The sequence below is a fragment of the Chelonia mydas genome, chromosome 7 (genome assembly GCF_015237465.2).
Source record: "Chelonia mydas isolate rCheMyd1 chromosome 7, rCheMyd1.pri.v2, whole genome shotgun sequence".
Taxonomy (NCBI): domain Eukaryota; kingdom Metazoa; phylum Chordata; order Testudines; family Cheloniidae; genus Chelonia; species Chelonia mydas.
In genome coordinates, this window is record NC_057853.1 from 27,261 (window position 1) to 48,173 (window position 20,913).

At 43.7% G+C, this 20,913-nt stretch overlaps 1 protein-coding gene across 1 annotated transcript in view; it reads left to right on the top strand.

Moving 5' to 3' along the window:
- Positions 1-20,913, top strand: part of CCDC51 (coiled-coil domain containing 51) — a 38,053-nt gene that overhangs the window by 1,731 nt on the left and 15,409 nt on the right. Inside the window, exons 2-3 of the mRNA XM_007053106.4 lie at positions 10,220-10,566; positions 13,586-13,750. Coding sequence (XP_007053168.3) covers positions 10,258-10,566; positions 13,586-13,750 — 474 coding nt within the window. The 5' untranslated portion in view covers positions 10,220-10,257. The remainder of the gene's footprint in view (positions 1-10,219; positions 10,567-13,585; positions 13,751-20,913) is intronic.

The following is a 20,913-nucleotide window of genomic DNA, read 5'->3' on the forward strand; positions in this document are numbered from 1 at the left end:
ATTCACGAATTACACAGAGAAAGTCATCAGCCAAATCCCCCCCAGCTGCCAGCCTTGTACCACAGGGATATACAATCTTGCACCACTCAAGATCCTTTCTTGTTCAACACTCGCCTGGGCGTTGATTATCAACTTTGTTGTTGTCTCTGCGGAACTAATATCTGGTCAATCTCCAACTCACAGCATATTGTAGTGACAACCATACAGCACAATCTCATAACTTCATATGTACTAATGATATACATATTTGGATAGAACAGTGGCTTTCAGCAGATAATAACCTTTCCCATGATACCTTACACAGCATGCTTTATAAGAAATATCACAGTTATATACAAATGATGAATATGGAGGTTACAGGGTGCTCCCCTGAAGCATAGGGTGTCACAGAAGCAAAAAGACATCCTTTAAAAATTGGAAGGCAAATCCTAGTGAGGAACGTAGAAGAGCATAAACTCTTAAGTACATCAGAAGCAGGAAGCCTTCCAAACAGTCAGTGGGGTCACTGGACGATCAAAGTGCTAAAGGAGCACTCAAGAAAGACAAGGCCATTGCATAGAAATGAAATGAATTCCTTGCATCAGTCTTCACTGCAAAGGATGTGGGGGATATCCCTACACCTGATCCATTCCCTTTAAGTGACAAATGTGAGGAACTGTCCCAGACTGAAGTGTGAATAGAGAAGGTTTTGGACCAGATGATATTCAACCAAGTGTTCTGAAGGAACTCCGATATGAAACTACAGAACTACGAACTATAGCAGGGTGGCCAAACTATGGCTCACGAGCCACATGCGGCTCTTTTAGAGGTAAAGTGCAGCTCGTGGTGCTTGCTCCCCCCCGCACAATTCTTGGGACCTCTGCCTTGCAGCAGGGTGTTAGGGTAGGGACTTCTGCCCAGTAGGGAGGGGGAGCCTTGGTGCTTCAGCCCCAAAGGCCATGCACAACAGGGCTCGGGGGTTCAGCAGGAGCAGGGCTGAAGCCCCAAGCCCCGGCAGGCGCCTCCTGCCAGCTGAAGCCTTGAGGTCCAGCAGTTGTGCCCTAGCTCTCAAACTTCTAAAGACTGTCGTATGCTGCTTGGAGGGTCAGTAAGTTTGGCCACCCCGAACTACGGTATATAACCTATCACTTAAATCAGCCTTTAAGCTTCTGAGGCAGTCTTGTACTGTGACGGATTGGATCACAGAAACCCCCTGGGGGCTGCCAACTGATGTGCCAAGACTACTTCTGTCCCTGCTTTCCCTGCCAGCTGGGGACTCCAGCACCCTGTCTTGTTGACCCAGACACGCCAGTCTGCTCCAACACAGACCCAGGGTCTGTAGCACATGCTACAGTCTTAACTGAAAGCAACTTAAGTGTTCCTGTCTTTTAACACTCAGATGCCCAACTCCCAATGGGGTCCAAACTGTATAAAGCTTATACAGGGTAAACTCATAAATTGTTCGCCCTCTATAACACTGATAGAGAGATATGCACAGCTGTTTGCCCCCGCAGGTATTAATACATACTCTGGGTTAATTAATAAGTAAAAAGTGATTTTATTAAATACAGAAAGTGGGGTTTAAGTGGTTCCAAGTAGTAGCAGACAGAACAAAGTGAATTACCAAGCAAAATAAAATAGAACCCACAAGTCTAAGTCTAGTACAGTAATAAAACTGAATACAGATAAAATCCTCACTCAGTAAGCTTCCTTTTACAGACTAGTCTCCTTCTAATCTGGGTCCAGCAGTCACTCACACCCCCGTTACTGTCCTTTGTTCCAGTTTCTTTCAGGTAACCTTTGGGGTGGAGAGGCCATCTCTTGAGCAAGCTGAAGACAAAATGGAGGGGTCTCCCACAGGCTTAAATAGACTCTCTTGTGGGTGGAAACCCCCTCCTCTCTCCTATGCAAAGTCCAGCTACAAGATGTGAGTTTTGGAGTCACATGGGCAAGTCGCATGTCCATGCATAACTCAGAACTTACAAGTGACAGCCGTTGCCCACATGGTATCTTGAATGGCTCCAGGAAGACTTCTTATGTGGATTGGAACCTTCCAACATCCATTGTTTGTTAAATGCTTCTTGATTGGGTACTTAATTTGCACATTCCTTTCTCAAGACGCTGACCAAATACTTTACAAAGGCTACATAAAAAATCAAGCCAGTACACAGCCAATAGTCATAACTTCAAATACAAAACCGATACATGCATGCGAATAGGATTAATAGATTCAGTAGATCATAACCTTTACATAGATGTTTTACATGGCATATGTAGCATAAAACATAGTCCAGTTATGTCATATCTATATTCATAACAATATTTCCATAAAGCCATATGGGGGGCACCATCACATGTCCATTACAAGCCAGTAAGCTGAACTTCAGTTCCAGGCAAATTGGTTGAAACTATAGGAAAAACTAAGTTCTCAGACACATAGATAAACAGAATATATTGGGGAAGAGTCAACGCGGCTTTTGTAAAGGGAAATCCTGCCTCACCGCTTTATTACAAAAACAAAGAGGAGTCCTTGTGGCACCTTAGAGACTAACAAATTTATTTGGGCATAAGCTTTCATGGGCTTTCAGGAGTAAAGCATGTGGACAAGGATGATCCAGTTGATATAATGTACTTGTACTTTCAGAAAGCCTTAGACAAGGTCCCTCACCAAAGGCTCTTTAGCAAAGTAAGGAGTCATGGGATAAGAGGGAAGGTCCTATCATGGATCAGTGACTGGTAAAAAGATAGAAAACAAGGGATAGGAATAACAGGTCATTTTTCACAATGGAGAGAAGTAAATAAGGGGTTCCACCAAGGATCTGTGTTGGGACCACTACTGATTCATAAATGATCTGGAAAAAGGGGGTGAATAGTGAGGTGGCAAAATTTGCAAGGAATACAAAATTTCTCAAGATAGTTAAGTCCAAAGCTGATTGCAAAGAGTTACAAAGGGATCTCACTAAACTGGGTGACAAAATGGCAGATTTCAGAGTAGCAGCCGTGTTAGTCTGTATTCGCAAAAAGAAAAGGAGGACTTGTGGCACCTTAGAGACTAACAAATTTATTTGAGCATAAGCTTTCAATGTTGATAAGTGCAAAGTAATGCACTTTGGAAAAAGTAAGCCCAACTCTACATACAAAATGATGGGGTCTAAATTAACTGTTACCACTCAAGAAAGAGATCTTGGAGTTGTCAAGGTTCCTTCCCCACTCTGAACTCTAGGGTACAGATGTGGGGACCTGCATGAAAGACCCCCCTAAGCTTATTCTTACCAACTTAGGTTAAAAACTTCCCCAAGGTACAAACTTTGCCTTGTCCTTGAACAGTATGCTGCCACCACCAAGCGTTTTAAACAAAGAACAGGGAAAGAGCCCATGTCAAGGTTCCTTCCCGACTCTGAACGCTAGGATACAGATGTGGGGACCTGCATGAAAAACCTCCTAAGCTTATCTTTACCAGCTTAGGTCAAAACTTCCCCAAGGTACAAAATATTCCACCCTTTGTCCTTGGATTGGCCGCTACCACCAAACAAATACTGGTTACTGGGGAAGAGCTGTTTGGAAACGTCTTTCCCTCCAAAATACTTCCCAAAACCTTGCACCCCACTTCCTGGACAAGGTTTGGTAAAAATCCTCACCAATTTGCCTAGGTGACTACAGACCCAGACCCTTGGATCTTAAGAACAATGAACAATCCTCCCAACACTTGCACCCCCCCTTTCCTGGGAAATGTTGGATAAAAAGCCTCACCAATTTGCATAGGTGACCACAGACCCAAACCCTTGGAACTGAGAACAATGAAAAAGCATTCAGTTTTCTTACAAGAAGACTTTTAATAGAAATAGGAGTAAATAGAAGTAAAGAAATCACCTCTGTAAAATCAGGATGGTAGATACCTTACAGGGTAATTAGATTCAAAACATAGAGAACCCCTCTAGGCAAAACCTTAAGTTACAAAAAAGATACACAGACAGAAATATTTTATTCAGCATAATTCTTTTCTCAGCCATTTAAAGAAATCATAATCTAACACATACCTAGCTAGATTACTTACTAAAAGTTCTAAAACGCCATTCCTGGTCTATTCCCGGCAAAGCAGCATAAAGACAGACATACAAACCCTTTGTTTCTCTCCCTCCTCCCAGCTTTTGAAAGTATCTTGTCTCCTCATTGGTCATTTTGGTCAGGTGCCAGCGAGATTACCTTTAGCTTCTTAACCCTTTACAGGTGAGAGGAGTTTGCCTCTGGCCAGGAGGAATTTTAAAGGGGTTTACCCTTCCCTTTATGACACCCACTTGGAGACATCTTCCCCCAAAATATCCCCCCAAACCCTACACCCGCTTTCCTGGGGAAGGCTTGATAATAATCCTCACCAATTGGTACAGGTGAACACAGACCCAAACCCTTGGATCTTAAGAACAGTGAAAAAGCAATCAGGTTCTTAAAAGAAGAATTTTAATTAAAGAAAAGGTAAAAGAAACACTTCTGTAAAATCAGGATGGTAAATACCTTACCGGGTAATCAGATTCAAAACATAGAGAATCCCTCTAGGCAAAACCTTAAGTTACAAAAAGACACAAAAAACAGGAATATACATTCCCTCCAGCACAGCTTATTTTACCAGCCATTAAACAAAAGAAAATCTAACACTTTTTCCAGCTAGATTACTTACTAACTTAACAGGAGTTGGAAGGCTTGCATTTCTGATTTGTTCCCGGCAAAAGCATCACACAGACAGAAAGAACCCTTTGTTGTCGATCTCCCCCCCCAAGATTTGAAAGTGTCTTGTCCCCTCATTGGTCATTATGGGTCAGGTGCCAGCGAGGTTACCTTAGCTTCTTAACCCTTTACAGGTGAAAGGGTTTTGCCTCTGGCCAGGAGGGATTTTATAGCACTGTATACAGAAAGGTGGTTACCCTTCCCTTTATATTTATGACACGCCCTCCAAATCACAGATAGGGTGAAACACTGGCTGTGATTTCGTCCTGGAACTCTAGGAGAAAACAGAGTTAATAAGACACATGCACCTCTAAATATACTACTAACTGTATAAAGACTAAGAATATTTTCCACATCTCAAGGACGATTTTAACCAGTTGATTCTGGGAAATTTTCACGGGAGAGTGCATCAGCCACTTTGTTAGAAGCTCCTGAAATGTGTTGTATGTCAAAATCAAAATCTTGGAGAGCTAAACTCCACCGAATAGGTTTTTTGTTATTTCCCTTGGCGGTATGAAGCCACTGTAGCACCGCATGGTCGGTTTGCAGGTGGAAACACCGTCCCCAAACGTATGGGTGTAGCTTTTCCAGAGCGTAGACAATGGCGTAACATTCCTTTTCAGTGATTAACCAGTGGCTTTCCCTCTCAGACAGCTTCTTGCTGAGAAACGCTACAGGATGGAACTCTTGATTCGATCCTTCCTGCATTAAGACTGCTCCCGCACCACGCTCGGACACATCTGTGGTTACTAGGAACGGTTTGTCAAAGCCTGGGGCCCTTAGCACAGGGTCAGACATGAGTGTCGTTTTAAGCTGGTTAATGGCCTTCTGACACTTTTCAGTCCACTGAACTGCATTTGGCTGTTTCTTTCTGGTTAGGTCTGTCAGTGGGGTGGCAATTTGGCTGTATTGCTGCGCAAATCGCCTGTAATATCCAGCCAAGCCTAAGAAGGATTGGACCTGTTTCTTTGATTTTGGGACAGGCCACTTTTGGATAGCATCCACTTTGGCCTGTAGGGGGTTGATAGTTCCTTGACCCACCTGGTGTCCAAGGTAAGTCACTCTGTTTAGGCCTATTTGACACTTCTTAGCCTTAACAGTTAGTCCTGCCTCCCTTATGCGCTCGAAGACTTTTTGTAGATGTTCCAGGTGTTCTGCCCAGGAATCCGAAAATGTGGCCACGCTGTCAAGGTATGCAACTGCATATTCTCCCAATCCCGCTAGAAGACCATCTACAAGTTTTTGGAAGGTGGCAGGTGCATTCCGCAGCCTGAAAGGGAGCACATTAAATTCATACAGCCCGACGTGTGATGAAGGCTGACCTTTCCTTGGCAGATTCATCTAGTGGTACCTGCCAATTCCCCTTGGTAAAGTCCAAGGTAGAGATGAACTGGGCCTGTCCCAGTTTCTCCAGTAGTTCATCTGTGCTTGGCTTTGGATAGTTGTCTGGGCGAGTTACAGCATTTAGCTTACGGTAGTCCACGCAAAAACGTATCTCCCCATCTGGTTTGGGAACTAGAACCACAGGAGAGGCCCATGCACTGCCAGAGGGGCAGATTACACCCATCTGTAGCATATGCTGGATCTCCCTTTCTATAGCAGTTTTAGCTTGAGGAGACACCCGGTAAGGTTGGGCTCTAACTGGGTAAGCGTTACCTGTGTTAATGGAGTGGTATGCCCGTTCAGTCAGTCCTGGGGTGGCTGAGAACGTAAGTGTGTAGCGAGTGCATAGCTCCTGGATCTGCTATCGCTGCATATGCCCAAGGGTCATGGAGAGGTTCACCTCTTCCACACCACCATCGCTTTTCCCTTCGTAGTAGACACCTTCAGGCCACTCAGCGTCATCTTCTCCTTGGGATGTAAACTGACAAACCTTTAATTCTCTGGAATAAAAGAGCTTTAGAGAATTAATATGGTACACCTTAGGCTTTCGGTTGGAGGTGGGGAATGCTATGAGATAATTAACAGCTCCCAGGAGCTCTTGGACCGTGGATGGCCCTTCCCACGACGCTTCCATTTTATGGGCCTGGAGTGCCTTTAAGACCATGACCTGGTCCCCTACTTTGAAGGACCACTCTCTGGCATGTTTATCATATCAGGCTTTTTGCTCTTTTTGAGCATCTTTTAGGTTTTCTTTAGCAAGGGCTAAAGAGGTTCGGAGGGTGTTTTGTAGGTTGGTTACAAAGTCCAAAATGTTAGTTCCTGGAGAAGATGTAAACCCTTCCCATAGCTGCTTCACCAACTGTAATGGCCCCTTAACCTGGCGGCCATATACAAGTTCAAATGGTGAAAACCCTAAACTGGGATGTGGTACAGCTGTGTAGGCAAAGAGCAACTGCTGCAACACTAGGTCCCAATCATTGGAGTACTCATTTATGAATTTACGTATCCCCAAAGTTCCATTAAATTTCTCCACCAGGCCATTTGTTTAATGGTGGTAAGGGGTGGCAACCAAGTGGTTCACCCCATGAGCTTCCCAAAGGGTTTCCATAGTTCCTGCCAGGAAATTAGTTCCTGCATCTGTAAGGATGTCGGAGGGCCAACCTGCCCTGGCAAAAATGTCCGTTAGTGCCTGGCACACACTTTTAGCCCTGGTGTTGCTTAGAGCTACTGCTTCCAGCCATCAGGTGGCAAAATCCATGCAAATCAGTATGTACTGCTTTCTTCTGGGTGTCTTTGTCAGAAAAAGACCCAGCATATCCACAGCTACTCGCTGAAATGGAACCTCAATTATGGGGGGTGGCTGGAGAGGGGCTTTGACCTGGTCTTGGGGTTTTCCCATTCGTTGGCACACCTCACAAGACCGGACATAGGTCGAAACATCCTTGCCCATTCCCTCCCAGTGGAACGACTTTCCCAAATGGTCTTTGGTTCTGTTCACCCCAGCATGGCCACTAGGATGATCGTGGGCTAAGCTTCATAGCTTTACCCGGTAGTTAGTTGGAACTACCAATTGTCTCTGAGGATGCCAGTCTTCCTGGTGTCCACCAGAAAGCATTTCCTTGTATAAAAGTCCTCTTTCTACAACAAACCTGGATCGATTAAAAGAGCTGAGAGGCGGTGGGTTGCTCTGTGCCGCCGTCCAAGCTCTCTGGAGGCTTTCATCTGCTTTCTGTTTGGTCTGGAACTGTTCCCTTGATGCTGGAGACACCAGTTCCTCATTGGATTATTGACCTGGGCTTGGTCCCTCTGGAAGCAATGCAGGTGATGGGGCTGTTTCTGTTGACTGTGAACTGCTCTCTGCTGGTGCACTATGTTGGGGCTCAGGCTTCGGCTGAGCCTCTTGTGTAGGGTTATCTGCTGCTGCCAGTGCAGGTTCGGTGGGGTCTTCTGGTGTTGGGGTTGCAAGTACTGGATTCAGTGCTGGCAATGGTTCTGGGGCTGGTTGTTCTCCCGGTTCCGGTTCTCGGACTGGCTCTGTCTGGGTCTCTGTGACTGGATCCACTACTGCTGTTGCAGACGTTGGCATGGGGTCCGGTTCCATCACCTCTGACTGGGTCCTGGTAGAAGTTTCTGAAACAGAGCTAGGTGTGACAGCTTGCTTAGCCTGGCTGCGGGTGACCATTCCCACACTCTTGGCTAGCTTCACGTGATTGGCCAAGTCTTCCCCCAACAGCATGGGGATGGGATAATCATCATAGACTGCAAAAGTCCATGTTCCTGACCAGCCCTTGTACTGGACCGGCAACTTGGCTGTAGGCAAGTCAAAAGAGTTTGACTTGAAGGGTTGAATCGTCACTTGGACATCTGGGCCGATTAAACTGGGGTCCACTAAGGAAGCATGGATAGCCGACACTTGTGCTCCGGTGTCCCTCCATGCTGTGACCTCCCCGCCATGAATTTTTGTTTATTGCCCGTGACCTGTCCGCGACTTTTACTAAAAATAACCATGACAAAATCTTAGCCTTAGTTATAGTGAACAGGTGATCAACTTTCCACAAGCTGTCAACACTGTAGCAAGGTGTCTTCTACATTCATTGAACTCACTACCTGCAGTGGTTATGTGGCATCAAAATGCAGTGGTTATATTGCATCACAATACAGTGGATGGACAGGCGAGCCCTTCCCTCCAGTTAAGCCAGTCCCCCGCAGCCAGCCCTCTGTTTTCACTTAAGCTGGATAACACAGAGCTCAGCCTACTTGAGCAATGAAACTTGTGACCTTCCAATTAGTGTTTGCACTGGTGTGAGAAAATATATTTGAAAAAAATCTTAACTCTAAGTTAATGTAACGAGATGTGTTTGTGAGGCAGTTTATCAGCAGTCCCATGCAAAAAGCTTGTATTAATTTCCATGGGTTTAAAGAAAAAAAAAGCTTAACCAGGAGGCAGTCCTGTGGTGGATAGAAGTGCAGCTGCTGATGAGACTGTTTTATCCTTAAGCAGCTCTACATGACTGCTTCTCCGTTGTAGGATAAAATCTGACCAAAAAAAAAAGTGCAGCTTCTGGTGGAGAAGGTTTTATCTATACGCACCCAGCCTCATCAATTAGCTAATAAGACCCCCTAAATCCTATTTAACTACCTGTGTGCACCAGATCTACTTGGGACCCAACTTGCTACCAAGTTTTCTATAGAGAGTCAATGTTTTTGTAAGATTTCTGTCAACAATGAAAGCTAAAATGGCTATGGATAAATTTCAGCCAAAGTCCAATTTAAAAGATTTCCAATTAAAAACTGTAAAGTGAAGCCAAACAAAAATTCAAAAGGCATAGAAGTTAATACTGAAATTTCACACTGATAGGGCATCTGCTTTTGGAGGGAGTGGGGGAACAACATATATACCTTTCTAGCCTATTTCAGAAAGCAACCCCTTCTGTGGAGCCACTACGAGCTAATTTGATGATCTTGGTGGTTCATGTCTAGATTTTAGTTTTCCAGATACTCACGGGTGGAGAAATTATGTTGAAAACTAAATTTGGCACTCCCACTGTTTTACCTCTGTCCCTTGTGTATTTGTCTTTCCCCACTCCAGTATTTAATTTCTCTTGGGGGAAGGTGTCTTTGTTTCCCCCTTCATTGATTTTTTTTTTTTTTTGTCTTTCCCTTTTTTTCCTCTGCTTCCCCCCACCTCCTCCCAGGATCAGTAGCAGGAATAGAATAGTGCTAAGCTCAAGTGTGGAAATGTATAATAAACAGATCCATAGGTAAATTGCTTCTGTGCTTGAGTGCTATGCTTCTTTGTGGCAGTTTATATTTCTACCAGTTCTGCAAAAGTCCACTACTCAAGGTCCTTTGAGTGAATTAGTAATCGGGAGGCATCATGGGAATACTTATGAGTAGCAGGAAGGCAAGAATATATGGCAGAACTGCCATACATAAGCATTTTGATGAAAACCATGGAAAGTATCCTAGTGCAGCCTAAGTAAGTAATGGTTGTGGAGCCATCATTAGTGTTAATGTCTTAATTTTTAACAAGCAGGTATGTCTCTTTTTACAGCCTTATGTACATTAGATTTAAGAGGTATGTATTTATTTTTTCCTTTTTATTTTGTAACTCTTCTTTGCTTCTTTATCCTTGCAGTGGTTTTAATCAGTGATTGGATTCAAGATTTAGATGTCATGAGGTGTAATGCTACCGTATCCTCAGTATGGCATGGCATGCAATATCGCCGTTCGTTTATACCGAGGAGCCAAAGAATGAGTTTACATGTAGTGAGGACTTACTGCTCACCAGGACCTAAGAGGCCTGAGACTAAGCCAGCAATGGAAATGGCCATGGTACTTTTTCATCGGATGACGGAAGTAGGGAAAGTTTTGGGAAGAAACTCCCTCAAAAGAATCTCTACAACGGTCAAAAGTTGGTGGGATAGATATGAAGAGTTTGTTGGTCTTAATGAAGTTCGAGATGCTCAAGGAAAAGTGACAGAGGTAATCCTTTGCATCGTTAACATACGGAGACAACGTGGAAGGCTAGTGATGAGTTGTCTTGTTAAAACATAAGTTCTAGCTTTGAAATAGAAAGGAAAACTGTGACACTTCTCTAGGGCACCCCGGGTTGGGAGGCTTCTCACCAACACCTGCCTTTAGCACAAGGAAGTCTTGTCTATGCTTGCTGTGGTTCAGTTCCCCAACATCTCCAGCCTGTGGTTACACAAACACTGCCTTCCAGGGCTCCGCGGGCCCTGCTGTTTCTTTACAGGTTAATGATAGGTACATTCCAACCCCCGAGACTTCCACGTATCCCTCTGGAGTGCCCAGCCTCTATTCCACTGGTTGCTCCCAGAATTAACAGATCCACTACTTCCAGAAGAATAGTACACACCAATTTACTAGTTTCACCTCAGGATCACCACTCTGCTCAACACACAGCCCTTAAACACATTTTTAATGAACACAAGAAGTTTATTTCACACTGAACAGAGATTCAAGTAATAAGTCGATGGAGGTATTGGAAATAAAGGTTTACATATAAAATAAAATCATAACACTCATTCTAGAACCTACTAATGCCCACCAGCCTTTTTCAGCCAGATAGGCTGTGATCCTACTCTGCCATGCTCTCAGCGTGTCCCCTCAATAAAAGATTCAGAGTGTAGCTCTGTACCTATAGGTACTGTTATAATAGTTCAAAAATCCATTGTCTTCACTTGTAAACAGGACTTTTCCTCCTGCTGGTTTATTTCTTCTGTAAATTCCCTCTCAGAATGTAAATGGGCTCCCATTGTGAATCATATAATACTCAATTTCCATGTAATCAGACATATAGATAAATATCTCTTGCCTGAAGAAACTTGTTTTCTCACCTTCTGGTGACCAGACCAAAGACATAGACCTTAAGAGCATAGTTTTCAGTATATACATGTAACTCCTTACATGTTATCAGCACTTTCACAATTATTATGACGACAAGTGTGACACAGGCTTTCAGTAAAGGCCTCACATGACACTCTTTGATGAACTAGTATGTAAATACCAGATCTAGGGGATCTGTGTGAGCTAGGACTCACGCGATTAACTCCAAAAATTAATTGCAATTAAAAAAATTAATCACCATTTTAATCGCACTGTTAAACAATAGAATACCAATTGAAATTTATTAAATATTTGGGATGGTTTTCTACATTTTCAAATATATTTATTTCAGTTACAACACAGAATACAAAGTGTACAGTGCTCACTTTATATTATTTTTGATTACAAATATTTGTGCTGTAAAAATGATAAAAGAAATAGTATTTTTCAATTCACCTCATACAAGAACCATAGTGCAATCTCTTTATCGGGAAAGTGCAACTTACAAATGTAGATTTGTTTGTTTGTTTTTGAGTGCAGTTATGTAACAAACAATGTAAAACTCTAGAGCCTACAGGTCCATTCAGTCCTCCTTCTTGTGCAGCCAATTGCTAATAGAAACAAGTTTGTTTACATTTATGGGAGATAATGGTGCCGGCTTCTTATTGACAATGTCACCTGAAAGTGAGAACAGATGTTTGCATGATGCTCTTGTAACCGGCATTGCAAGGTATTTATGTGCCAGATATGCTAGATATTCGAATGGCCCTTCATGCTTTGGCTACCATTTCAGAGGACATGCTTCCATGCTGATGACTTTTGTTAAAAAAATAATGCATTAATTAAATTTGTGACTGTACTCCTTTGGGGAAAATTATATGTCTCCTGCCTTTGTTTTACCCACATTGTACCATAAATTTCATGTTATAGCAATCTCGGATGATGACCCAGCATGTTGTTCGTTTTAAGAACACTTTCACTACAGATTTGGCAAAACGCAAAGAAGGTACCAATGTGAGATTTCTAAAGCTAGCTACAGCACTCAACACAAGATTTAAGAATCTGAAGTGCCTTCAAAAATCTGAGAGGGAAGGGGTGTTGTGCATGCTTTCAGAAGTCTTAAAAGAGCAACACTGTGATGCAGAAACTGCAGAACCTGAACCACCAAAAGAGAAAATCAACCTTCTGCTGGTGGCATCTGATTCAGATGATGAAAATGAACGTGCGTTGGTCTGCACTGCTTTGGATTGTTATAGAGCAGTACCCATCATCAGCATTGATGAATGTCCTCTGGAATGGTGATTGAAGCATGAAGGGACATATGAATCTTTAGCACATCTGGCATGTAAATATCTTGCAACGCTGGCTACAACAGTGCCATGCAAATGCTTGTTCTCACTTTCAGGTGACATTGTGAACAAGAAGCGGGCAACATTATCTCCTGCAAATGTAAACAAACTTGTTTGTCTGAGCGATTGGCTGAACAAGAAGTAGGACTGAGTGGACTTGTAGGCTCTAAACTTTTACATTGTTTTATTTTTGAATGCAGTTATTTTTTGTACATAATTCTACATTTGTAAGTTCAACTTTCATGATAAAGAGATTGCACTATAGTACTTGTATTAAGTGAATTGGAAAATAGTATTTCTTTTGTTTTTACAGTGCAAATAATAAAAAATAAACAAAAAGTGAGCACTGTACACTTTGTATTCTGTGTTGTAATTGAAATCAATATATTGGAAAATGTGGAAAACATCCAAAAATATTTATATAAATAATATTCTATTAACAGTGCAATTAATCACAGAATTAATTTTTTTAATCACTTGACAGCCCTACTGTAAACCTTATACATCCCTGTGTCCTCTGCTAATTGACACTGAGGTCCGTGGGTCACAGAGACTGCAGATACAGTACTCAGTTAGCCAGTACAAAGGAGATTCCTTCACTGAACTTTGGAAAAGGAGCAGCTGTATATCTTTGCTGGAAATGAACTGAGGAATGAATTAATATTATGAATGTGTTCAGGCCTAGTAGCTTGTCTTCTGGACTTGTTAAATGAGAAATCTCCCTTCTCCAAATTCACATCCATGAAGTCAGCAATTTAGACCTACTCAGTGATAAACGGGAACCTGCTTACATTCCCTCTTTTCAGGCTGAAAAAGTGTTTATGGTAGCTCGAGGAATTGTACGAGAAGCTCGTGAGAGTGTAGAAGCCCAGCAAATCAAACTGAAGGAAGTTCGCGATCGTTTGGATCGAGTATCCCGGGAAGACACCCAGTACTTGGAACTAGCTACCCTGGAACACAGATTGCTGCAGGTAAGGGATATGCCAAGAGTTGGTGCTTGGGGACAGTGTGTCCCTTGTTTTTACTTCTACTGATCATTATTGCAAATAGCCAATCCTATTTCCAAAATTGAAACCTAAATTAATCTCTAGTGCCATTGACTTGGAATGAATTTGGTACACTACACATTAGAGAGATGGCTCATATAGGTTAGGGTTGGAATATGCTAGTAAAGCTGTGGAAGAAAACCCAAGATTAAGTGAACAAAGAGAATAAATTGTATGCCTAAGAAGGCAGGGGTAGTTGGGACAGTGTTCCCTGTAAAGCTGGAATTCAGTAAGAAAGTCTAGAATTGAATTTAGTTGTAAAGGCAGAATTTAGTTCATGAGCAGCTAATCTGTTTGACAGGACTGGCTCTAGGTGAAATAATATTTGCATGGCCCATGTATCTTCTTCCCCACTTACGATGTTGTCCATTCCTACCTGGGTGTCTGATTGCAGAACTCCTTAACCTTATTAAAGGCTGTGCAGACTCAAAAACAAGTTTCAGAGTAGCAGCCGTGTTAGTCTATATCCACAAAAAGAAAAGGAGTACTTGTGGCACCTTAGAGACTAACAAATTTATTTGAGCATAAGCTTTCGTGAGCTACAGCTCACTCTCAGGTGCCACAAGTACTCCTTTTCTTTTTTCAAAAACAAGTGGCACTTCTATTGGGACCAGAATGCCACTAGGTGGAGCTGACATGCAGCTTTCCAAGCAATGATGTGAGGAGGACTTCCACTACTCCTGGCACCAGAGTTCAATAGGACAAGAGAAAGAATTAAGGATCGCACTCTAGCTGATGGGTCAGGTCAATGTGTTATGAGACCCCTGGAAGAACAGGGCCTCATGTGACTGCATACGTGACATAGGGATAAAGCTGTCACCACTGTCTAGGTCAAGGCTAAGATATAGTTTGTTGTTATCCCAGTTGTACAAATGGTGAAGTAGAGGCTCTGAGAGAGTGACTCACAGAGGGTTTCACAGGAACTTGATATCAAAACCAGTCTCATGATTTCCAAGTTTGTGTCTCATCCATTAAGACTAAAGTGCTTGCTGAATAAGTATTTTAACTTCTAAATCCCTATTTTCTGCATGTATGCCATGTGGCATCATACTGGATGCTGCTGTGGTATTTACCCTATCCTTCTCACTGTACACATTTTCGTCCTCAGTGAATGCATGCACACACACACAGTCTTAATGGTCTGACAGTTAATCATCTTTTATGTTGAGATTAATGGTTTACTACTTACCTCCTTAATCAACAAATTAGTGCTAGTAAATTGAATATTAAATTTGAATTTAGCAAGAGGGCTGGGGTGGGATAGACAGTTAAGGCAAGATCTGTGAAGTAGCTAAATTCTATGCTGCACTCAGCCTAGACTGAATACAGCAGAGAAGAGACGCTGTTAAGGAGCTGATTATGGCTTCCTGATTCTTGCCGTGTCCCTGGTGCAAGTTAGAGCAGTTTACATGCCACTCTAGTTTGTGCTAGCTGGCAGTGGTCCCTAAGTGACGCTCTCCAGCTGAGCATAGCTGGAGCATAGTGTACATTAGCCACATCCTCTGCATGCCCGCAATAGACACCCCCCCCACCCATAATAGGCTACAGGGAATGGTGATTATGAGCTAGCTGTGTCATCTTTTTCTCTTCTGGGGACTCCCCCATGCTGTTGGTATCCTCAGCAGGGAAATTAGAGGAAGACTCCATCCCTTTTGCACACAGTAGGGCAGATAATCTGGCTCATTGTTTGTAAAGTACTATATAACTGCAAAGTAATAAAACTGGTCTGAAACTTTCACCTTTTGAGTTAGAATACTCTGTTTTGTTTTCTCCTGAAGGTGATGTTTGTTTGTTTGTTTGTTTGTTTGTTTGTTTTTGATTTGTTCTGTTTGATGTTTTTGGTTTTTTATTTAAGGGGGAAAATTCCTTTTGGATTACAATAAAAATTCTACTGACTTTTTTTTTTTTTTTGGGAGTGAGTTGAGAAGGCAGGGTCCAATATAGCAGCCAGATAGAGCCCAGTTGTGCAGACAACTTCCTGTGCCTCTCTTTGGTCAGGGCTTCCTATTTAAACCCAATCAGAGGTTCTGGTGTTCCTCCAATCAGGACCCAGATGTAGCTTCAGGTTTCATCATCTCTTTGGTCAATCAGTTAGTAGTGAGCTGCTGGGTGGGAGCGGGGAGCTGACAGTCAACTGGGAACCCAGCAGACCCAGGTTCAAGACCCAGGGGGTCACGACAGTATCCTCTCCCCTAGGGGTATCCTGGTGGGGTGCTGAACCGCGTTTCTCTGTGGTTTTTGTGGAACACCTTGAGTAGAGGCATGAATGTTTTCTGCCAGTTCCTATGTATGCACCTTTGGGCCATACCCATCCCAGTTGAATAGGTACCAGAATTTGTCCCACTTAAACTTGGAATCAAGGACCTCCTCAATGATATACTTTCATGGCGTTGCGTGCATACCAGTGGAGGAGATGGTTGCTCCCACTGAGGGAAGGGGTTTTCTGCATATGTTTTAGCATTGAAACATGGAAAAGCAGATGGATTCTGAGGGTTGAGGCAGGTGGAGCTCAAAAGTGACTGGGTTGATCTGTCATCAGATTCGATAGGGACCCAGGAACTAGTTTGCAGGAAAGTCTGTCTGTACAAAGAAGTTTTGTTGAGAGCTATACCTGATCCCCTACTGAATAAGGGAGTCTTGGTTGGCTGTGCTGGTCTGCATGCCTTTTATAATCCAGTTGTGCTTTTTCAAGATGGCCCTTCAGTCTCTCCTGAGTCTGATTGATCTGTTGAATCTAATCTGATGCTGCTGGATAGGAGGAGGATACAGGTAATTTTGTGTGGAACTTGTAGTTTGCAAAGAAAGGGGTCTGACCTGTGGAAGCTTTTTCTGCTTATGGTAATAGTGAGGACCGGTCATCCCAATGATAGTTGGTATAGCATCATAGATACTATTCCAAGATTTGGTTTACTTTCTCTGTTTGACCATTGGTCTGAGGATGTTATGCAGAGCAGAGGCGTGGACCCCCAAAATGTGCAGTCCCTCCCACCAGAACCAAAAGATGAATTGCATCCCTCAATCCGATTTTGGAGACCATGGATATGGACAAACATGGATTATCCATAGAATCATAGCATATCAGGGTTGGAAGGGACCTCAGGAGGTCATCTAGTCCAACCCCCTGCTCAAAGCAGGACCAATCCCCAATTAAATCATCCCAGCCAGGGCTTTGTTAAGCCTGACCTTAAAAACTTCTAAGGAAGGAGATTCTACCACCTCCCTAGGTAACGCATTCCAGGGTTTCACCACTCTCCTAGTGAAAAAGTTTTTCCTAATATCCAACCTAAACCTCCCGCACTGCAACTTGAGACCATTACTCCTTGTCCTGTCATCTTCTACCACTGAGAATAGTCTAGAACCATCCTCTTTGAAACCACCTCTCAGGTAGTTGAAAGCAGCTATCAAATCCTCCCTCGTTCTTCTCTTCCGCAGACTAAACAATCCCAGTTCCCTCAGCCTCTCCTCATAAGTCATGTGTTCCAGACCCCTAATCATTTTTGTTGCCCTTTGCTGGACTCTCTCCAATTTTTCCACATCTTTCTTGTTGTGTGGGGCCCAAAACTGGACACAGTACTCCAGATGATGCCTCACCAATGTCGAATAGAGGGGAACGATCACGTCCCTTGATCAGCTGGCTATGCCCCTACTTATACATCCCAAAATGCCATTGGTCTTCTTGGCAACAACGGCACACTGTTGTCTCATATCCAGCTTCTCATCCACTGTCACCCCTAGGTCCTTTTCTGCAGAACTGCTGCCGAGCCATTCGGTCCTTAGTCTGTAGCGGTGCATTGGATTCTTCCGTCCTAAGTGCAGGACCCTGCACTTGTCCTTGTTGAACCTCATCAGATTTCTTTTTGCCCAATCCTCCAATTTGTCTAGGTCCCTCTGTATCCTATCCCTACCTGCCACCGTATCTACCACTCCTCCTAGTTTAGTATCATCCTCAAATTTGCTGAGAGTGCAATCCACACCATCCTCCAGATCATTTATGAAGATATTGAACAAAACCGGCCCCAGGACCGACCCTTGAGGCACTCCACTTGATACCGGCTGCCAACTAGACATGGAGCCATTGATCGCTACCCGTTGAGCCCGACAATCTAGCCAACTTTCTACCCACCTTATAGTGCATTCATCCAGCCCATACTTCTTTAACTTGCTGACAAGAATACTGTGGGAGACTGTGTCAAAAGCTTTGCTAAAGTCAAGAAACAATACATCCACTGCTTTCCCTTCATTCACAGAACCAGTAATCTCATCATAGAAGGTGATTAGATTAGTCAGGCATGACTTGCCCTTGGTGAATCCATGCTGACTGTTCCTGATCACTTTCCTCTCGTGTAAGTGCTTCAGGATTGATTCCTTGAGGACCTGCTTCATGATTTTTCCGGGGACTGAGGTGAGGCTGATTGGCCTGTAGTTCCCAGGATCCTCCTCCTTCCCTTTTTTAAAGATGGGCACTACATTAGTCTTTTTCCAGTCGTCCGGGACTTCTCCCGATCGCCATGAGTTTTCAAAGATAATGGCCAATGGCTCTGCAATCACAGTCGCCAACTCCTTTAGCACTCTCGGATGCAACGCATCTGGCCCCATGGACTTGTGCACGTCCAGCTTTTCTAAATAGTCCCTAACCACTTCTTTCTCCACAGAGGGCTGGCCACCTACTCCCCATGCTGTGTTGCCCAGCGCAGCAGTCTGGGAGCTGACCTTGCTCGTGAAGACAGAGGCAAAAAAAGCATTGAGTACATTAGCTTTTTCCACATCCTCTGTCACTAGGTTGCCTCCCTCATTCAGTAAGGGGCCCACACTTTCCTTGGCTTTCTTCTTGTTGCCAACATACCTGAAGACACCCTTCTTGTTACTCTTAACATCTCTTGCTAGCTGCAGCTCCAGGTGCGATTTGGCCCTCCTGATTTCATTCCTACATGCCCGAGCAATATTTTTATACTCTTCCCTGGTCATTTGTCTAATCTTCCACTTCTTGTAAGCTTCTTTTTTATGTTTAAGATCCGCAAGGATTTCACTGTTAAGCCAAGCTGGTCGCCTGCCATATTACTATTCTTTCGACACATCGGGATGGTTTGTCCCTGTAATCTCAACAGGGATTCTTTGAAATACAGCCAGCTCTCCTGGACTCCTTTCCCCCTCATGTTATTCCCCCAGGGGATCCTACCCATCAGTTCCCTGAGGGAGTCGAAGTCTGCTTTCCTGAAGTCCAGGGTCCGTATTCTGCTGCTTACCTTTCTTCCCTGTGCCAGGATCCTGAACTCGATCAACTCATGGTCACTGCCTCCCAGATTCCCATCCACTTTTGCTTCCCCTACTAATTCTTCCCGGTTTGTGAGCAGCAGGTCAAGAAAAGCTCTCCCCCTAGTTGGCTCCTTCAGCACTTGCACCAGGAAATTGTCCCCTACATTTTCCAAAAACTTCCTGGATTGTCTGTGCACCCTGTAGTGCTCTCCCAGCAGATATCAGGATGATTAAAGTCGCCCATGAGAACCAGGGCGTGCGATCTAGTAGCTTCTGTGAGTTGCCGGAAGAAAGGAGATTCCACCACCTTCCTAGGTAACCCATTCCAGTGCTTCACCACCCTCCTAGTGAAAAAGTTTTTCCTAATATCCAACCTAAACCTCCCGCACTGCAACTTGAGACCATTACTCCTTGTTCTGTCATCTGCTACCACTGAGAACAGTCTAGATCCATCCTCTTTGGAACCCCCTTTCAGATAGTTGAAAGCAGCTCTCAAATCCCCCCTCATTCTTCTCTTCTGCAGACTAAACAATCCCAGTTCCCTGAGCCTCTCCTCATAAGTCATGTGTTCCAGTCCCCTAATCATTTTTGTTGCCCTCTGCTGGACGCTTTCCAATTTTTCCACATCCTTCTTGTTGTGTGGGGCTCAAAACTGGACACAGTACTCCAGATGATGCCTCACCAATGTCGACTAGAGGGGAACGATCACATCCCTCGATCTGCTGGCAATGCCCCTACTTATACATCCCAAAATGCCGTTAGCCTTCTTGGCAACAACAGCACACTGTTGTCTCATATCCAGCTTCTCATCCACTGTAACCCCTAGGCCCTTTTCTGCAGAACTACTGCCTAGCCTTTTGGTCCCTAGTCTGTAGCGGTGCATTGGATTCTTCTGTCCTAAGTGCAGGACTCTGCACTTGTCCTTGTTGAACCTCATCAGATTTCTTTTGGCCCAATCCTCTAATTTGTCTAGGTCCCTCTTATTCTATCTCTACCCTCCAGTGTGTTTACTACTCCTCCCAATTTAGTGTCCTCAGCAAATATAGCTGGAATGTTTCTTTGGATACAGGGAGCAAAATGGGCCATTTTTGTAAGGTGGTCTGCAACTGTGAGGATCATTGTAAACCCACTGGACCCTGGAAGTTCTACAGTAAAATCCAATGCGATAGTTGCTGAAGCCCTTGTTGGGGTTTCCAAGAGTTGAAGGAAGCCAAAGGGTTTACCATGTGGTGTCTTGGCAGGAGCACACAAGTTGCAGGAAGCAACAAACAACTATGTTGTAGAATATATTTGGAGCCACCAGAAGAAAGAGGATACCAAACATAGGGTTTTGAGGTGCCCCAGATGTTCCACTAGCAGGAAGTCATGGCATATTTGTAGTGCCTCCACATGTGTGGGACCAAGGAGAACGTAGATATGACTCTCCTGAGTGTCATATGGCTCTTAAAGTGTGGCTAACTCATCAGAAGGTATGCTCAAAGCAGAGGCAGAATGGATTATAGAAAATAAATCCTGTGGGGTGGCGAAATTCAGGAAATTATGGGGTTTAAGTATGTGAGATATTTCCTGGCTCAGACCCTTTTGATTCTCCCTTTTGGGATAAGGTACTGGCTTTGCCATTTCTAAGTCTTTGCCAGGACAGTGGGAGATAATGAAGTTGAACCATGAAAAAGGCAAGGCCCACCCAAGTTGTCACTGATTCAATACTTTAGCCTTGCGCAGATGCTCTAAGTTTTTATGGTTGTTAAAAACCTGAACTGGATGCTGGGCTCCCTCGAGGGGATGATGCCATTCTTTGAAGGCTTTTTTGATTACTAGAAGTTAATTGTCCAGGA